At 36.7% G+C, this 19,366-nt stretch overlaps 1 protein-coding gene across 1 annotated transcript; it reads left to right on the forward strand.

The window, feature by feature from the left end:
• Positions 1–586: 586 nt before the first annotated feature.
• On the forward strand, positions 587–5,143 carry LOC149011192 (receptor-like protein 49). The gene is given in 2 exon segments (XM_089164007.1): positions 587–1,016; positions 1,229–5,143. Coding segments are annotated over 2 exon segments (3,231 nt in total). The 5' UTR covers positions 587–633; the 3' UTR covers positions 4,077–5,143.
• The last annotated feature ends 14,223 nt before the right edge of the window (positions 5,144–19,366 follow it).

Genomic DNA, 19,366 nt, shown 5'->3' on the forward strand with positions numbered 1-19,366 from the left:
AAGAAACCTCGATTTTTCATGTTAAAACAAATCACAATTCCATTGCATGTGAAAATCTGAAATTGAAAGCTCGAACCAACTAGGTACGTAAGGCATCTTCAACTCACTAGCTAATGACTTTCTCTAACCACAAAAGTGTTGTCATTGATTTGTTGTACGGCCAAAGAGTCAAGGTCAAAGTCACCGGCAATTATTTCTTTTCTTCTCCTTCGCGGGACCTCTTCTTATTAAATAACCCCAGTGATTGAAACTCATGCAACGCGTATCCACTAATAAGATTCTTCTCTGAAACAGACTTTCATTATATGATCATCTCTTTCTCTTCTTGACCTCATCTCTATAAATCAAGTCAACTTCATATATCCTGTATTTACATACTATTTAATCTAATTATGATAATGGATCCAACTTTGTCGTATGACTACCCCATAGATTTAGAAAATGGAAATAATTTATAATATATCCTGTATTTACATACAAAACGTTTCTATTATTAGGATTCTTCTTCTTAAAGATTGTCTCTCATGGTTTGTCTATAAATAAGTGGCAAGGAGAACTCCTTCATGCATCAATCGTCCAACATTTACAAAACCCAAACCTTTTTTACTTCCTTTGAAGAAATAGAAAGGAAGAATGTCTTGGCAGTTCCTTCTTTTCTTACTAGTTCTGTTTCAGCCTTGTTTCCTTTCTTCTCCTTCTCCTTCTCCTGCTTCTTATTTATGTCTTCATGATGAGCGCTCTGCTTTGCTTCAATTTAAGCAAAAGCACTCCAGTGTTTCTACCAACTATCCTTCATCTCTCAACTCGTGGAAGCCAAATACTGATTGCTGCTTCTGGGAAGGCATCTCTTGCGATGGCACTACTGGTCATGTAGTTGGCCTTGCTCTCTCCGATTCGTTGCTCGGTGGTTCCATTCATTCCAATAGTACTCTCTTCAATCTCCTTCACCTTCAAATGCTCGACATCTCATGGAACAAGTTTGATTACTTTGCACCATCAGGCTTTGTAAGACTCTGGATTATTGCATCTCAACCTCTCAGGTAACTCTTTCAGGACAATTCCCAAAAAATATGTCTCAACTTATACAATTGGTTTCTCTTGATCTTTCTTGGAATAACTTTCAGGGCCAAATCCCATCTGAAATCTCAAATCTTACCAATTTGGTTTCTCTTGGTCTTTCTGTCAATGAATTTCATGGCCAAATCCCATATGAAATCTCAAACCTTATCGAGTTGGTTTCTCTTGATCTTTCTTGGAATAACTTTCAGGGCCAAATCCCATCTGAAATCTCAAATCTCACCAAGTTGGTTTCACTTGATCTTTCTAAGAACTACTTTGATGGTCAAATCCCACCTGAAATCTCCAACCTTACCAATTTGGTTTCACTTGACCTCTCTTCAAACAGGGGTTTATTGCCACAACTTGAAATTCCTAATTTGAGAGCATTCGTCCAAACCTTAACCATGTTAAGAGAACTCCGGCTTGGTGGGGTGAACTTGTCAGCTCAAATAAATAGGGATTGGTGTCATCACTTATCATCTGCACTCCCTAACCTTCATGTGTTGTCATTGATAGAGTGTTCACTTACAGGTCCCATGGATGCATCGATCTCGAGCTTTCGCTCTTTGACAGAGCTATACCTTGATTTCAACAAGAATCTCACTTCCACAATACCAAGTTCTTTGATGAATCTCACTTCTCTCACTGTCCTTAGCCTTAGGAGTTGTGGATTCCACGGAGATTTCCCAAGCAGTGTTTTTCTTCAACCTAAGTTGAGTAGCATAGACTTATCTGATAATCCTCTCCTCTTGGTTCATTTTCCAGAATTCCCTCAAATGAACACCTCTCTTCACTCTTTGTCCATTGGTTGGACAACGTGCCAAGGGATGTTACCAAGTTCAATTGGAAACCTCTTGTTTTTGGAGGAATTATTGGTCGATGATTGTAACTTATCTGGATTAGTCCCTCCTTCTATTGCTAATCTTACGCAGCTTAGATGGTTGGTCCTTTCATACAACAGTCTGAGTGGTCAAATTCCTGATTACTTTTTCAAGGGTAGGTTTCCCAATCTTAAATCACTAATATTGGACAACAACTTACTCCAAGGGCCCATCCATTCTTCATTGTTTTTTCTCCCGTCAATATGGTCATTGGACTTGTCCAATAACCAATTCGACGGAGTCATAAATGAGCCTCCTCCTGTTCACAACATCTCCTCTTCTTTCTCACGACTTAGTCTGAGGGGCAACCATTTGAAAGGAGAAGACCTGATGAGATCAATTTCAAAGATCAAAGGTACAATTGAATACCTTGACCTTTCACTCAATGACTTTAGCTACTTAGGAGAGGATAGAAATCTTTCCTATGATGGTCTCTACAGCAATAATCATAGTGGTGACATCAATTTTGTTGGTGCTAAGATTCAGTACTTGATTTTAGATTCCTGCAACATCAGTGAATTCCCAAGAAATTTCCTCAAGAATCAAAAGGAATTAACTAGTCTAGACCTTTCTGAAAATAGAATTATAAAATTCTCAGATTTCCTTAAGGATATCAAGGAATTGAATGCTCTGCATATTGGTGGTAATAGACTTGGTGGTGAGATACCCAAATGGATATGGAAAAAGAATTTGAGATATCTGAACCTTTCTAACAACGTGATCACAGGTTTGGAATTGCCATTACCTAATCACTCCTTCAACATGTTAGAAGTACTTGATCTTCACTCAAATATGATAGAAGAATGTCAATCATCTACACCATGCTCTCCCCATACATTTGATAGGTATGATACTGAGGTTGTTTCCCATATCTTAGGGAGTCTCACTTCCCTTCTCTCTAAAACCGCCTATCTCTTTTCAATTTTAGACAACAAATTAGCTGGAAAAATCCCTTCCTCAATCTGCAAAGTAAGAAATTTTGATATCTTGGATTTGTCCAAGAACAAATTGAGCGGCAACATTCCAACTTGCCTCGGCAAAAGCAATATGGGGGTGCTAAATTTGGAAGAAAACAAATTATAAGGACCCATTCCTGATTTATTCAAAGATGAGTGCAATCTGCATACCCTCAAACTCAACAAAAACAATTTTCAAGGAGGAATTCCAAGATCACTAGGCAACTGCAAGTTACTCACCTTATTGGATATTTCAAACAACCAGTTGAATGGTACCTTTCCTCATTGGTTGGAAAATCTTGTTGAGTTGCAGGTTCTTGTTTTGAGGTCTAACAGATTTGCTGGTCCGATTGCTCAATCCATCCAACCTCATTCTCGTCCCTTCCCAAGCCTACATGTTGTTGATCTCTCTTTTAATAATTTTAGTGGAGATTTACCATTGCAATACATTTCCCATTGGAAAGCTATGATGTTTGACGAGGATACATCTGACTTGTACTACAATAGTCAAAATACTTCTGCATACTATCAAGACACAATTGTAATTATTGAGAAGGGAATATACTTGGAAATGCAGAAAATTTTAACCACCTTCACCACCATTGATCTATCCAACAACTTCTTTGTAGGAAAGATTCCCGATGCATTGGGAAATTTAAAAGCATTGAAAGTGCTCAACTTGTCTGGAAATAGCCTAACAAGTCATATTCCATCTTCGATGGGAAAACTAAGGGGACTTGAGTCACTTGATCTTTCAAGAAACATACTCTTTGGAGAAATCCCGGTGCAATTAGCAAGTTTGACGTTCCTTGCAGTCTTGAATCTATCTTACAATGACTTAACAGGAATTATTCCACAAGGGAGCCAATTCAACACTTTTTCAAATGCTTCCTACGAGGGAAATGCAGGATTATGTGGTTTTCCTTTGACAGAGAAGTGCGGAGTTTTACCTCCCACATCAATTTTCCAAAAAGGAGACGATGATGATGATGATGAAACATGTTTACTCGATTGGAGGTTTGCGTTGGCAGGATATTGCTCTGGTGTTATAATTGGATTGGTTGTTGAACGAGAGCTATTGTGGAGAAAAAATAAATGTTCTAAGTTCATTTCTAGGCTTGTGGTGTCCAACCAGAGCAAATGATCAAGGAAAACCAAACACCATAATAGAGGAAAGTGAATCCATTTCCACAATGAGATCTCTTGTATTTGCTTTTGCAATTTTGTTCTTTTATTATGTTTAATTGATGTTTGTCTGTAGTCATCTTTGGGTTGAGTAAGATTTTGAGCCCTCTTCAAATGTATCTATGTTTTATATTTTCTATGGAAATTTTTCAAAGACACCCACACCTAAACTTGCACTACAATACACTGTGTCAGTATATTACGTTAAGAATCATCATTTTTTGTCTTGTAAATTCCAATTCCTTCCATGAAGGGTGATGTTTACTAATGTGTTTCAAATTGATTCACTCTGAGCTCCTAGCTTAACTTTCCTGAGTTTAGATCACATCCTTTGATGCTTCCTTACCACAAAATTGGGTGGGGTTGATGTGGGACCCACCAAGGCCACTTTAAAATTTATTTATTATTATTATTCAGATGTGAGTACCACCCCAATTTTTTTGTGAAGAAGCTTAGGGGGAGTAGTTTGTGCTACCCCAACAGGAAAGTGATCTACTATGTTCCCTTATCTATCTCGAGTAAGCTCCCTCTTATTGCAAGTCAACCTGGATTATGTGAAGCGTGGCTCTTCATTTCACTTTGGAAAGAAACGATTTTCTATCAATTTATTTGAGAGAATAAAGAGACTCCTTGATGTCTTCTTCATCCAAATCTCAGGTATTTCATATCCCATCTCTTTTTTGTTTGTTTTTTGGTTAATTCATTTTCTGTAAATTTTTTCCTGCCAAATTACACCCCATTGTTCATAGCATAATTAAGTAAACCCTGCATAGACCCTTGTTTACAAACCCAAAAAGAGAGGGAAGAAGGTCACATGCTTAATAGGACAAGGTAAAGCCTCGCATAAAGTCCTACAGTTAGTGATGAGCTTGACTAAAGAGATCTACTCAAACACATCCAATTCATCCACTACAATAAGAGCATCCATCGCCGCATGCATCTTGTTCCGAAGAAGAACCGCTTTCCTGCCTTTAGCAAAACACTAGCTCCTTCATTCACCATGCAAAAAGCCCATTTCCATTCCTTTACTTGCTGTAAATATAATTCTGGATTTCAATCCAAAGACATTGGTTATCATCTCAGTGGCCAGCTAAGATTTATTAATGTAGATGTGGTGAGAGAAAGTGTTCCCAAAGGAGCATCAATTAAAATTCCCTATCTCATATAACTTCAAACAAGTTTGCCAGTACTTTACTATTTTATTGGCTTCCCTAGGGTCAGTAGATTTATGTTGAAAAGCTAACTTGTTACAACTATCCCAAATATAATAAAAAGAGATGATAAGGACAAAGAAAACCCAAGATCTCAAACTTGGGTCTTGTTGAAGGGATAAAAAATAAGTTCACGAAAACCTCCATTCGGTTCAGAGCAACATAGGAACAAAAATCTATCCCCAAAGTTCCTTGTTTCCAAATGTGGGACATCCATGAGCACCAAAAGAGGAGGTGCATGTCAGTTTTTTTTTTCTAACCCACATAAAGCACCCGGGGGGGGGCAAGCAATTAGATGTCATCACGTCTTTCAAATAAAGATTATTGTTTAGTAATCTCCAAATTTTTTTAATTTTATTTATTTATTTATTTTTATAATGGGGCAAAATATTCAAATGCCATAAAATCTTCCACCAATTTTTAAGCTTAGGAGGGGTTGGAGATGGTAGACTGTGAATAGACAGATAAGCAACTTTGATTGAAAGAGCACTTGATTTTAAAGGAGTAAACAACCAAGAATCTCCTCTCAATGACACCTTAATTTCAATGATAGTAGAAACAAAATTAGGGGGGAGGATATTCATAACCAAAGATGGAATATTCTAGCAATCGTGATTGAGAAATTCCCCAGTAGAGGAAGAGGGAAAATGGTTAGAGAAATTAGTTGGTACAGAAAATTTTAGGTACAGACGTAAGCCCAAGGTCAAAGGCAAATAAATATAGCTTCCCAAAACAGCATTACAAATTACTTTCTCCTTTAGAAATTTTATAGAACCACTTATTCCATTTCCAAATACGAGAGCCAGACTGTAACCCATCGTTTCAAGTCTGCAAACCTGGAGTACGAGTATAAGGCAACTGTGGACCATTCAGGTTGAGCTGGGGAGTTTGGAAATCGAACCTCTGGAGTTGGATGAGCAAGAAGAAGATCCGGCCACCCTAGTTGAGTTAGAGTGAAAAAGTCAGTGCAAAAGGCATAAAAAGGGGACTTTCCCATGCATGAAAATCAATGCTAGGGGACTCAAATGCCATGGTAAATTATACCATTGATTGGGTAATGTTTAGAGGTTTCTACCCTTCGAACCCCTTAGAAATTGGCCTTCGCATGAAGGATATAGAGGGCCAGTTGCATGATTTGATCGACACGCCCCTTACTTGGATCGGGGTATGTTCAAAATTTTGCTCTTAAAGCCGTACTTTATGGTTCTCTCACCTCGTAAATGATTTGTTTATGCTAGAGGGAGGCTAAGAACGTGGGAGAGAAGGAGAGCTTGGAGTTTTGAAGAATCTTTGCTCCTTTGGTGGTGCTGAAGAATGAGTCGCAAGGAGAATTCGTGTTGAGGTAAGAGGACTCAAAAACCCTCTTTGCATCCTTTCTCTTGGAGTATTCATGATGAGGAATTGCAATAATGGTGGTAGTTGTGGAAGTTGTGTAGTATTGAATGCTTGTTGAAGTTTTCTTTATATCTCCTAGCCCTTATTGAGTGTTTGTTAGTCCCATTTCACCCATTTGAAACCAATTGAACCTCCGTAAGATGCCTCGCAGCGACTTTCTGAAAGCCAAATTGGGCCTTTTTACTTTCGGACTAATTGGAGTGATTGAAAGGTGTTTTTGGGACAATACTAGTGTCCCATTAAAGTCCTGAAGACCCTCAAGTGAGTGGATTTTGAGAGAGGCTCGAAATCGAACATTCTTGGTTGAAGCCCGGCCTATCCTATCGCCCCCTGGTCCGTGCGTGTGTTTGCCTCATTTGATGCATGGTCGATTCCCAAATGATACCTAATCTCATCTACTTGTTTTTTTCTCATGCTATTAATAGCAAGCACCTTAATTATGAAGAGTTGCACTGAGCTAAGCTCATCACTTCATGGACGGTGAAGTAAGATTTTTTTGGTAAGCTTTTTCCCATCAACCTTGATTGGGTAAACGACACTAAGGTTTTTTGTGAAGCAGGTTCTTTTTTTTGGGTGACATTTTATTCTTCAGTTAAGGTGGAGAGTTTGATGGGAGAATGAGGTCTCCAGTTGTCTTCAATCTTCATAGAAACCCTACTTTGGTTATTAACTGTATATGAATATTTCGATTTGCTCTAACTGATTTTTATATTTTTCTATCTCTTTCCATTTGATTGAGACAAATGAAAATCTAGCAACAAAGTCTGTAGTAAGTCTTTATATCTCTATTTGTTCTCTTTTATGATTGTGTTGTAGCCTACCTATATGTTCAATGTTCGATATTGATTATCTTTCTCAAGTTTACTATTGTCTGGTACATTTTGAATTATTGCTTTGTAGCTCTGTTTGCATCCACTACATGCACTTTGTTGCTATATTTCATGTGGTTTTGGTGCTCAAGCGCATGATTTGCTCATAGTTATTTAACTCGACAAACTTGTTCTCAGTAGTTGTATCTTGGGGCTGATTAATCACATTCAATCAATATTACATACTTCTCTCACCAGGGGAACCCTACCATTATTGTTCACAGTTGTTTAGTTCGACCAGCTTATGGCTCAATCCTATGAGAGTGGAAGATACGATTGTTGCTATGCAACTCTTCTCATTTCAAGTGCAAATCACACTAGAAATCAAATCAATAAATGAAGAGCTTATGATGCATTTCATTCCTCTGTTTTATGCATTGATATGTTGAAGTGACGATGATGCATTTCAGTCCTCTGTTTCATGTAATTATATGTTGCTTTCCTCTATAAACTTACAAAACTAGCCTACCAACACAGGTTAGAAACCTCATTTCACTCTACAGAGTTAAGGAAACTCAAGTTTCGTCTTTTATTTCGGAGCTTGAATGGCCTGTAACAAATTATATCCATTTAAATTCATCAAAATCCATAGATAAAATCACTAAATTGTGGGACATGTTGTCTCATTATTTATTTCTTATTTGACATATTTATCTTTTTCCTTCAGAAAAAAGAATATCAACCTTTATGAAATGTCCAATTGTTTCTTTGAATTGGTTCAACAGGTTGTGCACCTGTTAGGCATTCTTTTGGGTATCCGTCAGTTCTCTCATTTATGCATCTCAGTGAGACCCAACCTATAGAAGGCTAGCTAATATGGGTTATTGTACAATGCATGTCTACTAGATATGGCAAGTGGACTCACTTGATCGAGGATAAAAAATTACAGATATTCTTCAATAATTTCCAGTATAAATATAGTGGCATATTGCATTATGAATGCCTATTTGATGAAGGTTATGTGAAAATGGGGGGAAAAAATAAATACATTTCTCAAACAAAATTTAGTGAAATTAATCTTAATTTACTTATAAAAGAAATTGTACAATGTTCTCCTTAAGACAAACAAGTCGATCTCTAAAAGCCAAAAGAAACTTCATTTTCACATGGTATATATAATTAAGTTATGCTAACACTCAAAAAAAATAATTTCTCCATTATCTCTCTCTTCTCTTTTTCTTCTAAATCTTTAAATTTCTATTTGTAAAATAAAAATAATTAGAATTAAAGAATGCTTACCATACGAAAATTGACTCCACATTTTTCTATCTAATCTAAATGTTTGGGCAAAAAAAATTTAATCAAAATAAATGTGCATTTGCTGTGAACGTTCTAACTAGTGTGTGTATATATATATATATATATATATATATATAATTACTTGTTGAGTCCTTTTGAACTCATCCCTCATGGATTGTTGTTTTAAATTGTTACACTCCACCCGACAGTGTCTGATCTGCCCTGACAACCCGTGGGTATGATTCACAGCCACAAGATCCTAGTTACAGTATCAGTAATAAATAAAGCATATAATTCCACAATCATGAGCTAAAAAAGATAGTTCAATAATTTAATAAAGGAATTAAATGTTCCAAAATCCTAAGAATGAATACAACATAAATTAAATAAGAATGTAATAGTGGAAGAAAAGTAAAATAAAAATTGATTATAGTTTACAATTATCTTTCAACATTTTAGGGTATTCTTTTTCAAATTTCTCTATGAAATGAGTCATAAAACCCTCTTTCATCCCTTTATCCTAATGACAAACAACTAGAGCTTTATTCCTGTCAATGGGTGCTGTAAGAGCATCCCATGCATCCATAGGAAGTTTTGTGTTCATCATAACCAGTTTCCACCGGCAACTCCAATATCTCTTCAAAGTGGGGTTCTCCCATAGATGCGGGGCTTCTTCGTTTCTCCGCATAACCGTCTAAGAATGAAAAACCAGAAAATCACAAGGAATGAGTTCTAATGAATTCAGTAAGGCAACAATCACATACATATCCCCTAATCTCACTGCATTAAAGTAATGAATAAGTGAAATGCTATGTAACTATGCAAGTCTCTATCTAGGTAGACATGCTTTTAGATTGCACCAACCCTCCTCTCGGGTAGGACTCGTCACTCGATTCCAAATCATGACACCCAAGCCGTCTTTTGGAATCTCAAGTAAGGCGTACGGTCCACATCATCACTATAGCTAGGACATAGGTCTATACTCTTTCATCACAATCATTGGTCTAAGTACTGGTGCATGTTGGGGATTCTAAACCCAATGCAAGGTCATAAGGTAATACACTACATGTGGTCTAGATACCTTTCTTCATGCCTAGTGCCATTTTGGTCCAAAGTATCCTTCTCCACCTAGGAATGTTGATCATCACGACACCAAAACTGTCTTTTGAACAACATCCCTTAATCCTATGGTAATCCACATATTGTTGAGGCGGATGCCTCTCATATCTCCTCATGACACCTAAGCCATCTTTTGGATATCCATAAGTCCAACCCTACCATTACATGATAATAGTGGGTATGTGCCTCTTCATGACACCCAAGCCGTCTTTTCAACTCCCACAGGACCCAGCCACTGTCATCATGAGTCACTCAATTTTATACCCTTGCTAAAAGGGTAGTAGCTTGTAAGGATAGACTAACCATGCATCTAGACATCCTAATCATGATGGACAACAACTATGAAAAGTGATGGGGGCATCATAAACAGTGTCCCATCACAGCCGTTAATATCCCAAGCCAACAATATTGGGCTAGGTATTCCCAAGGTCATAGTCGCACCAAACAACAACAATCCACAACATGAAAAGAATAAAAGTACAATGAGCATCATTCATAATTGATAAGTAAACAAGCATAATAGTAATTATAGCAAGTTGTAAAGTCATTGGCATGCTTAGAACAACAAATAGATCAATATATCAAACAACCAGTTATATATGTAATTTTGTCCTTACCTGACTCAACGAAAAAATACGGATAAACGTGCTAAGTCCTCACAACCAACTACTTTAGTAGATCCTAGAAAACCCCTAAATTATATTCATTAAGTCACGTTAGGGTTTGAGGATTCAAACTGAGCATAAACAATTACAAAACAAGCTCTAGAATCCAACAAGTTGCTTAAGGCAGTTGGTCAAATCAATAGACCGGTTCAAGTGACCGCCAACATTTCTAACAAATTTTCAAGTCCAAAATTCAAACTTTTGATCATCCATCATCGATAGATTTTGGGATGATCTCAGATCTAAATCACATTCTTAGAGGACTACAAAAGCCTCTTTAATCAATGAGAAACGAAAACAAAACTTAACAGAGATCTGGAATTAAAATCTCCTTCAAAGAATAATCGCCATTAAAATAGACATAAGATCTATTCTCTCAGCGATTTAATCGAAAACAATAGAAATAATAATTCTTCATCTCCAATCAATTCCAATAGAGATTCGAGAGAAAAACTACTCGCTACAAAGGAAGAATTAATAGGATAAAAAATTAGTCCAACTAACCTTCTCAAGAGTCCAATGGTCAATCCAATCTCTGTGAAATTCACAGTGAATCGAGCTCTGTCTTCTCCACGCTTTTTCTGACATTGAAATCATCCCAAGTAGTCTAGAGGATCAAAATAATGCAAAATTAGGTTTTAGGGATGTTAGGGTGTTGTATGGCAAACAAGCGTTTTCTCGCCAAAATTTCCAATCAACAACCACAACTTGGCCAATTGACCGCCTTAAGCAACCATCCCCTAGTACTCTTCAGTACTCGAGCTTTTTGCTCTATGGTTGATTGCTAGTCTGCTACAACCTTAACGAACATGTAAAGGGCTCTACCTTGCTCATAGACAACGTCCAAATTTGAATTTCTAGCACTAGATATTCACGTGCCCAATCCATCTGGATTCTGACTAGATCTTTTTCTCGTTCCCAATAAGGTAGGTTCTTTACCAACTTCATCCAAATCCATGGATTTTGGGACCGAAACATGGACTTCAATTCAGATGGCCCACAACTTCTTCCGACTAGGGTTTCAAGTTAGAATAATGGGGGTTATTACATAGAATTTGTTGCAGATAAAGATGCCTCTACGTTTCAAGATCCTGAGAAGCTAGCGACCAATGTTTACGACATACCATATTACTAGAGTAATGACATGCACGATGACACGTGTGCATGTCTTGACTGTGCATATAGAGATTAATCCTACGCTAAGAAAGACAAAGATTATTTGAGAAACCAAGACTTTTGAGTTTCATATTTACCATTTAATTAAGGACACTTACTTGATGTAAACCTTAGGAGATTTGATTTCTTTTCTTTCCAGCTTCACTTTCCCTTTTGGATAGATGTTATATGCCAGTTTTGATTTCGCTTCTACATTGTTTGTGATCTTTTGGTTATTCTTGATACTTAATATAATTTAAACGTTTGATTCTTTTATTGATTTTTGCTTATGATTATGTTATTATGTGGAGTGGTGTCTGATTTAATGTGAAACTAATCTTGCGACTGTGGATTACTCCCTCGAGTATTCGGTTGGATACCGACTGAGTGGATGTGACAATACCCACCCCCATCCTCTGTTGGAAAAATACCCACCACCCCTCCTCCTATTGGAAAAGATCTAGAGCAAACACTAAATTGAAAACACCCTAAAACTGAAATTGATAAGTAAATCAGTAACTAGAACCTCAAAGAATGCAGAGGATCAAAATACCTGAAATTGGTTGTCACAAACAACATTCTGCTTTCTCCCCTATTTTCAGACAATGATGCAAAGACGATTAGGGTTTTGAGTTCTTCCTTGTCTCCCGCAATGAATTCACGCAATGATGAGGGTTTTGAGTTCTTCTAACCAGAAATTGGTTCATCACATCCAACATTCTTTCTACCCCATTTACAGGCAACAATGCAAAAACGATGAGGGTGACCACGACCAGCCACCAGAGCCTTCCTCAATGTTGTATAAAACTGACCAAGTAGTCTTTCCACCATTACTGGTTCATCCTGTTGCTTAAAGCAGATCAGCACCTTCCTAAGGTGGCTTCTCTTTTATAAACTGAGCCACATCTTCGGCAATAACAACTCCCATTTGGTCTCTACAACAAAAGAGGAAATGGTTCCTCTTAATCTATAGCAATAGAGAGAATTTTTTCCCCTTCAGATTTGGAAAGAAAAGAGAAAAAGAATGTGAAGAGCAATAGCCAGAATTTTTTTTGATCTATTAGGCACCCATTTTAACACATCAAAGTCACTTTCTTCTCAAGCTGTACCGGTGTTTTCCCCTTCAGATTTGGAACATCCTCTTCAATCGTAAAATAAAAGCAAGAGCAACCAAAAACCCCTCTTTGCGGGCGGCGAAGGGGAAGACATCACATGGAATACAAATTCAGGTGAATTGGTGAACCCATGGAGTTTTTTTTTGTAAATTTAGAAAATTAAGTGAGAAGGCTTTTGTAAAATAAAATAAAATAAAAACTTATATTTTCCTTCACCCCATGGACAAAATGGTCATTTCAATTTCAAAGTTAACAGAAAAGTAACAATGAATAACTTGTAATTCCTCAAAATGGCCAAGTGTAGGCTGCATGCAATTTTTGCCACTTAAGTGGACAAACAAGAGTTTTGGCCCAATTTAAGTAGGCAACATGAAAAATAAAAATCTAAATTGAATGGTTTGTGACTGAAAAATTCCCCATATATCATGCCACAAATAAAGTCTTTCACCTCCAACTGAATGCCAAAATTAGTAGCCAATCAGGTCCATCACAACTGTGTAGAAAAACATTTCAGCAACAAGTGTGCTACAGTAAACTTCCATTGAACATATTCTCTGAAATTTTATGTGACTAATCTAGACCACAATTTCTTATTGCCATATCCTCATTCACATTTTGAGGAACTATTCTTGAATGACTTAATTTTTATTCCAAGGGGCCATCCATTCATTATTGTTTTTTACCTAGAGAGAGAGGGCCGTGGTTGGATTTGTCTAATAACCAATTCTTTTCAAAGGCAGTCGTAAATGAGCTTCTTCCTATTCACAACATCTCATTTTCTGTTAGGTACCATTTGAAAGGACAGGGCCTTATGAGATCATTTTCAAAGATTAAACATTAATTAAAATACTTGACTTTTCATTGAATGACTTAGGCTACTTAGAAGAAGATAGAAATGATTTCCCAACAATAATCATGGTGGTGACATCAACTTTTGTCCATGCTCAAATATCTTACTTGAGTTTGAAATTGTGCAATATTGGTAAATTTCGTAGAAATTTTCTCAAGAATCAACAAGGACTAGCTGCCCTAGACCTTGCTGACATTAATTCGTATAATGTTGCTATATTTTTTTTAGGATCTCAAGGAATTGAGTTTAGCTCGGAAGGCTTAATTGAATGCGGATACAACCATTTGGCTACCCTTCACTTCCCGGCTTAGAGATAATTGATTTGTTGCTTGGGTCTCTCCACTTGAATAATGAATTTCCTACCCAAAAAATGGGTGCTAATAGAATTAGGGTATGGTGAGATACTATTGGGCAGTACTTGATCTTTCTAACAATGTGTTCACATTTTTGGAATTCCTATTACCTATGATTACTCCATGAGCATCATTGTAAGTATTTTCTTCAATCAAACATGATACATGAGTTTTATTGATCAACTCCATGCTCACTATTTTATTTTGAATATATCAAAATAATGAGTATGTTTATTTATCACTACCAAAAAGGCCCTTCTTAGGCTGAATTTGACATTAACATTGATCTTTATATTAACCTTGGTCGTGCACTGACCGATCTTGATCTTGCGTCACTTCATCCCCATGACTCCACCTCTTGCTTTATTTTTTTTTTCTTAATTTTTTATATCAAGTTTAATGGCAAAGTTGGTAGTTTTATTGCTTCATACAATTTCCATATGTTAGATTACTCAAATTTAATGACATGTTAGATTATGAAATTTTTTTTTTTTTTTTGTTTGTGCTTTTAACTTGAAATATTATTGATATCAGATTTAACAAAGACAATAGCTCGGAGGTTCCATTGTTTCTTCACAAATGATTTAGATTTAACAACTGAAAAGACCATGAAAATTTGTGTTTACGTTGTGCATCTTGTTGATATATTATTATATCAAAACTAACACATGAACAACAATATTACCTTGGAATTTTTTTTTTTTTTTTTAAATAATGGTTTGGATTTTGAAAGTTTTACTGTTTGATTGGGCATCTCATTTACAATTAGCTGAGATATTTTATATCAAATTTGCTAAGGCCAATGCTAGACTTTAGAGGGACAAGGGCAATTAGGACTGGAATGGCTTGGCTCATCAGAATTTCCGGCTCTGAGCCATGGTCATGGCAGAAATAGACTTAATACGAGCATTCTAGGCTGGGATTGAATTTTAAAGAACTCCACCCAGCCCGGTCCTGTAGCAGCCCCAAGTTCATATATCAAACTATTAACAGATCAAATGCCCTTAGTCCCTTACTATCAATTGGAGTGCAAATTACTCTCCATTGATGGGCCCACTCAAAAGTAGAACAATTTATCTATAAAGCCCACAAGTTAAGCCAAGCCCAATAATAGCATATGGATCACTGTCCAAAACTATAACTCTATAACTAATTAAGTTAGTGGATATTAGAAGGCCTAAGTGGAGTTAATGGAAAATATATCAATTTAAACAAAACACATGAGAAGCCTTAACTTAAAAGAAAATAACGACCCATAAATTAATTTAGGGCCTGTTTGGTTGCATGAATCCAGAGACTTGAAATCTTCGGATTCACAAATGGGAGATTTATACCCGTTTTGGTTGGGTGAATCCTTGTATTCATGAAATCTAGAGATTCACCTTTTTATACTAAAATCGTGAATCAGAGATTTATGAGTATGAGATAAAATCTAGAGATTTCATCCCTACTATAAAAACGTTAAACATTTGAACCATGACTCCATAAATGTTTTTTTAGGATGAATCTACATATTTCATTCCAAAGATTCAGAGCTAACCAAACAGCTTAATTTTATGAACCATGATTCCATAGATTTGAAATCTCTAGATTTTTAAAATCTTCAAACTCAAATAACCAAACAGGCCCTTAAAGAGTTAAGAATATGAGCTCAAATCCAGAAACTCTTTTTTGGGTCCAGGGTCTCAGAGATTTCTTGTATTTTACTTTCCGTAAAAAAAGAATTCTCAAAGATTCAAGCAAAACAGCCAAATAAATTGGGTCTTGTGTAAAGGTATTACGCACCATTGTATTCCAAGGTAGAAGATGATTTTCTTGATCTAATCATTTTCAATTGTCAATCCATGTTAGGATTGGCTGCAATCTGATCTTAGAATGAGATTAGAAGGTATATCATACTGTCATACTTTATTATATGAAAGCATGAACTTCTCTTTCATGGCAAATCATACTCTAATTTTTAGATTAAATTATTCTATATGACTAAATCCCATCACTTCATGGCTAGATCTCTCACCTGCGTTTCAAGTTGGTTCAGAAAACAAAGCATAAGTGTTAAACAACAAATTCTTCCATATAATTGTCATCCCATATACTTTTGGCCTATACACAGATTAAATGATCAAAACTATGCTAAAGGGAAAACAATTCTATGATCTTCACCCAACTGAATGCAAATCATTAATGATGATGATACTTAAGGTTCAAAGCAACAACATGAACTGTCAATCAAATATTAGAATTTTTGAGTTCAACAATAAGATAGTTCAGAGATGGACACTGTTCAATTAGTTCATCATGTTAGGCTTGAAGCTATCTTAAAATCAGAATAGTCAACCCCGGCATTAGGCAGTCCACAAGGATGGACACTGAATAATGGACCTTCCATTATTCCAAAAACCATTTGGTAAGTTCATAATTCACACAAGTTAGTACCAGGCAAGCCACTGCTTTTGGGAAGTATAATGCGTGGATTTTTCATCTGTGAGTCCTTTCAAATTGCATCTAAAACACAGTAGAATATTCCACCACATGATCTGGCATTTATATGGTCCTGATTGTTTTCTTCAGCACCTCATCCTGGGAATTGTATAATCTTTGATTTCCTCCTCTTTCCTTTGATTCAAACGAAGGCATACACCTTAATAAGAGCCAATATGCTGCCTTCATGATTATTTGTCCAGATAAAGCTTTATATGAAGAGAACATGTTGAAGCTTGCCAAATGGTTTCTGGGATGGTTGGTTATGAATACATGGTTTTGATATGCGAATCATATTACACTTTTTGATTTTGCACACGCTTCTCTTTCTTGTTGCTACTAGTAGTTCCAGTAAATTGAGTTAAGCGCCTCGAGGAATTGAGTAATCTGGATATTTGTGGTAACATAATCAGCAGTCTGATACCCTATGGATATGATAGAAGATCTGGTCATTCTAGTCAATAATGTGTTGATATGTTGTTTTCTCAAAGAATCTTCCCAAAAGATCCGTGAGGCACTCACTTACTATCAAGACAGAATTACATTGAGAAGGGAATGTACTTGGAAATGCAGAAAATTTTAACCACCTTCACCAAGCATTGATCTATCCAACAATTTCTTTATGGGAAAGATCCCCAATGCATTGGGAAATTTAAAAGCATTGAAAGTGCTCAACTTGTGCGGAAATAGCCTACAGGTCAAATTCCATTTTCCATGGGAAATCTAAGTGGACTTGAGTCACTAGATCGATCTATCAAGAATCAAACTTTCTGGAGAAATCCCAATGCAATTGGCAGATCTAACGCTTCTTGAAGTCTTGAATCTATCCTTCAATGACTTAAAGGGAATTATTCCACAAGGGAACCAATTCAATATGTTTTCAATTGCGTTCTATGAGGGAAATGAGGGATTATGTGGTTTTCCTTTAACAAGTGTAGAGTTTTAACTCCCACATCTTTACCAAAAAAAAAAAAAAACTCCACATCAAGCATTCCAATACAGATGATGACGATAATGAAACATGTATGTTTGATTGGAGGTTTGCCTTGGTAGAATATTGCTTTGGTTTAATAATTGGATTGGTTGTTGGAAGAGAGTTATTCTGGAGAAAAAAAAAATAGATATTCTAAGTTCATTTCTAGGTTTATGAAATCCTAGCTGAGAAAAAATCAAATGCCACAATAGAAGGAAATGAATCAATGTCCACAACCTGAATAAATTAGATTCATTACTTCGTACCACACAAAAAAGTTCCCTTTTGTAAAAGTTTTGCAGCTACTATAATCATAAAAGTCAATACAAAATCTCAAAGGGCGTTTTGTAAATAAAATTTATGCTCTTATTTGCAATTTTATTTATTTATTATGTTTTATTTGTTTATTATTATAAAGTGACATTTCCATTGCCAAGAGTTAAACCCGGGTTTCCTGGGTGAAAAACTAGAAATCCTAACTGCGACAACAGATTGGTAATTGTTTGTATTCATTAATTCTCTTTTATTTATTTATTTATTTATGCAATGGGAGTATGATGTTTGGCAATGTCCTACTAAGAATTTCTTTGATTTCTTTCCAAAACTCATCATTATCATTATACACGTCAACAAGAATTTCTTTAGATTTCTTCCAAAATGTGAAACTGGATGTATCAATTAAGAACAGCAAAGATAAAGACATTCCGATTGGGCTGAATTAAAACGGAAAAAATTCCTGCACGGTGAAAACGCTATCAGAAATGCTTCGGCTGAGACCCTTCTTGAGCTTGATATTTTTCAATTAAGCAAAATTATTAGTTTCTGTACCTGCAAAATAAAATTTCTTCGGTGTTCATCAATACTTTCTTTCCACATTTTGGCCTTGGGGGGCCTATCTATGGGATGTTTAGTTAGAGATTTATGTGTGATTACTTATAAAATTCCAATCAAATAACATCTTGTGCCCCACCCCCCCCCCCCACCCCCCCAACCCCCCCCCCCCCCCCAAAACCCAACAACACCCCCCCACCCCCCCCCCAGCAACCCACCCCCCCACCCTAGCCCCCACCCCCCCCACCCCCCCCCCCCACCTCCTTCCCCCAACCCACACCCCCAAACTATACCCCCCCCCCCCACCCCCCACACACCCTAAACCCCGACAACCACCCCCACCCCCCCAACTTTTAATCCCCACCAACCCCCCCCCCCCCCCCACCCCCCCACCCCCCCCCCCACCCGCCCCACCCCCACCACCACCCACCCCAACCCCAAACCCGCCCAAACCCAAACCAGCCACGTTAAACCCGCTATAAAGAAATAAAATAAATTAAATTTAAATGTAAAAGACAAGAAAACCCCAAATATCCATTTGTTTTCCTTAATTGTTTTGCTTTGGAATATGCAAACAACAAGCTTGTCAAAGCTTTCGCCATTTGGAAGATGGGCTTAGTAAATATTTAGCAAGTGTATTATCATTTGAAAATCTTTTTATGTTTTATTTTGATCCATTTTTACAAGTACCAAGAAGGGGGAGGAAAATAAGTAGAGACAACCCATTAAAATTCATCAAAATGCTAGCTTTCTTTTGTATAATAGTTCTATAAGTTTTATTTCTTTGTAGAAAAAAGGGTTTGATTTTAAATACCCAACACAAAAGACTTGGAGATAACTTAATATTTATATGTATTCACATACTCTTAATAAATTTCACATATCAACAAGGTACTCAAAACACACCGTTAGTAAACCCGAACCCAAACCGTTAGTGAACCCAATTCTAAACCGTTAGCCCAAACCGTTAGTTAGCTCGAACTCAAACCGCACCGGCCCGAAATCGGCCCGAAACCGTTATTTTCTTAA

Source organism: Hakea prostrata, chromosome 7 (genome assembly GCF_041222555.1).
Source record: "Hakea prostrata isolate BN-2017 chromosome 7, UWA_Hpros_2, whole genome shotgun sequence".
Lineage (NCBI taxonomy): Eukaryota > Viridiplantae > Streptophyta > Magnoliopsida > Proteales > Proteaceae > Hakea > Hakea prostrata.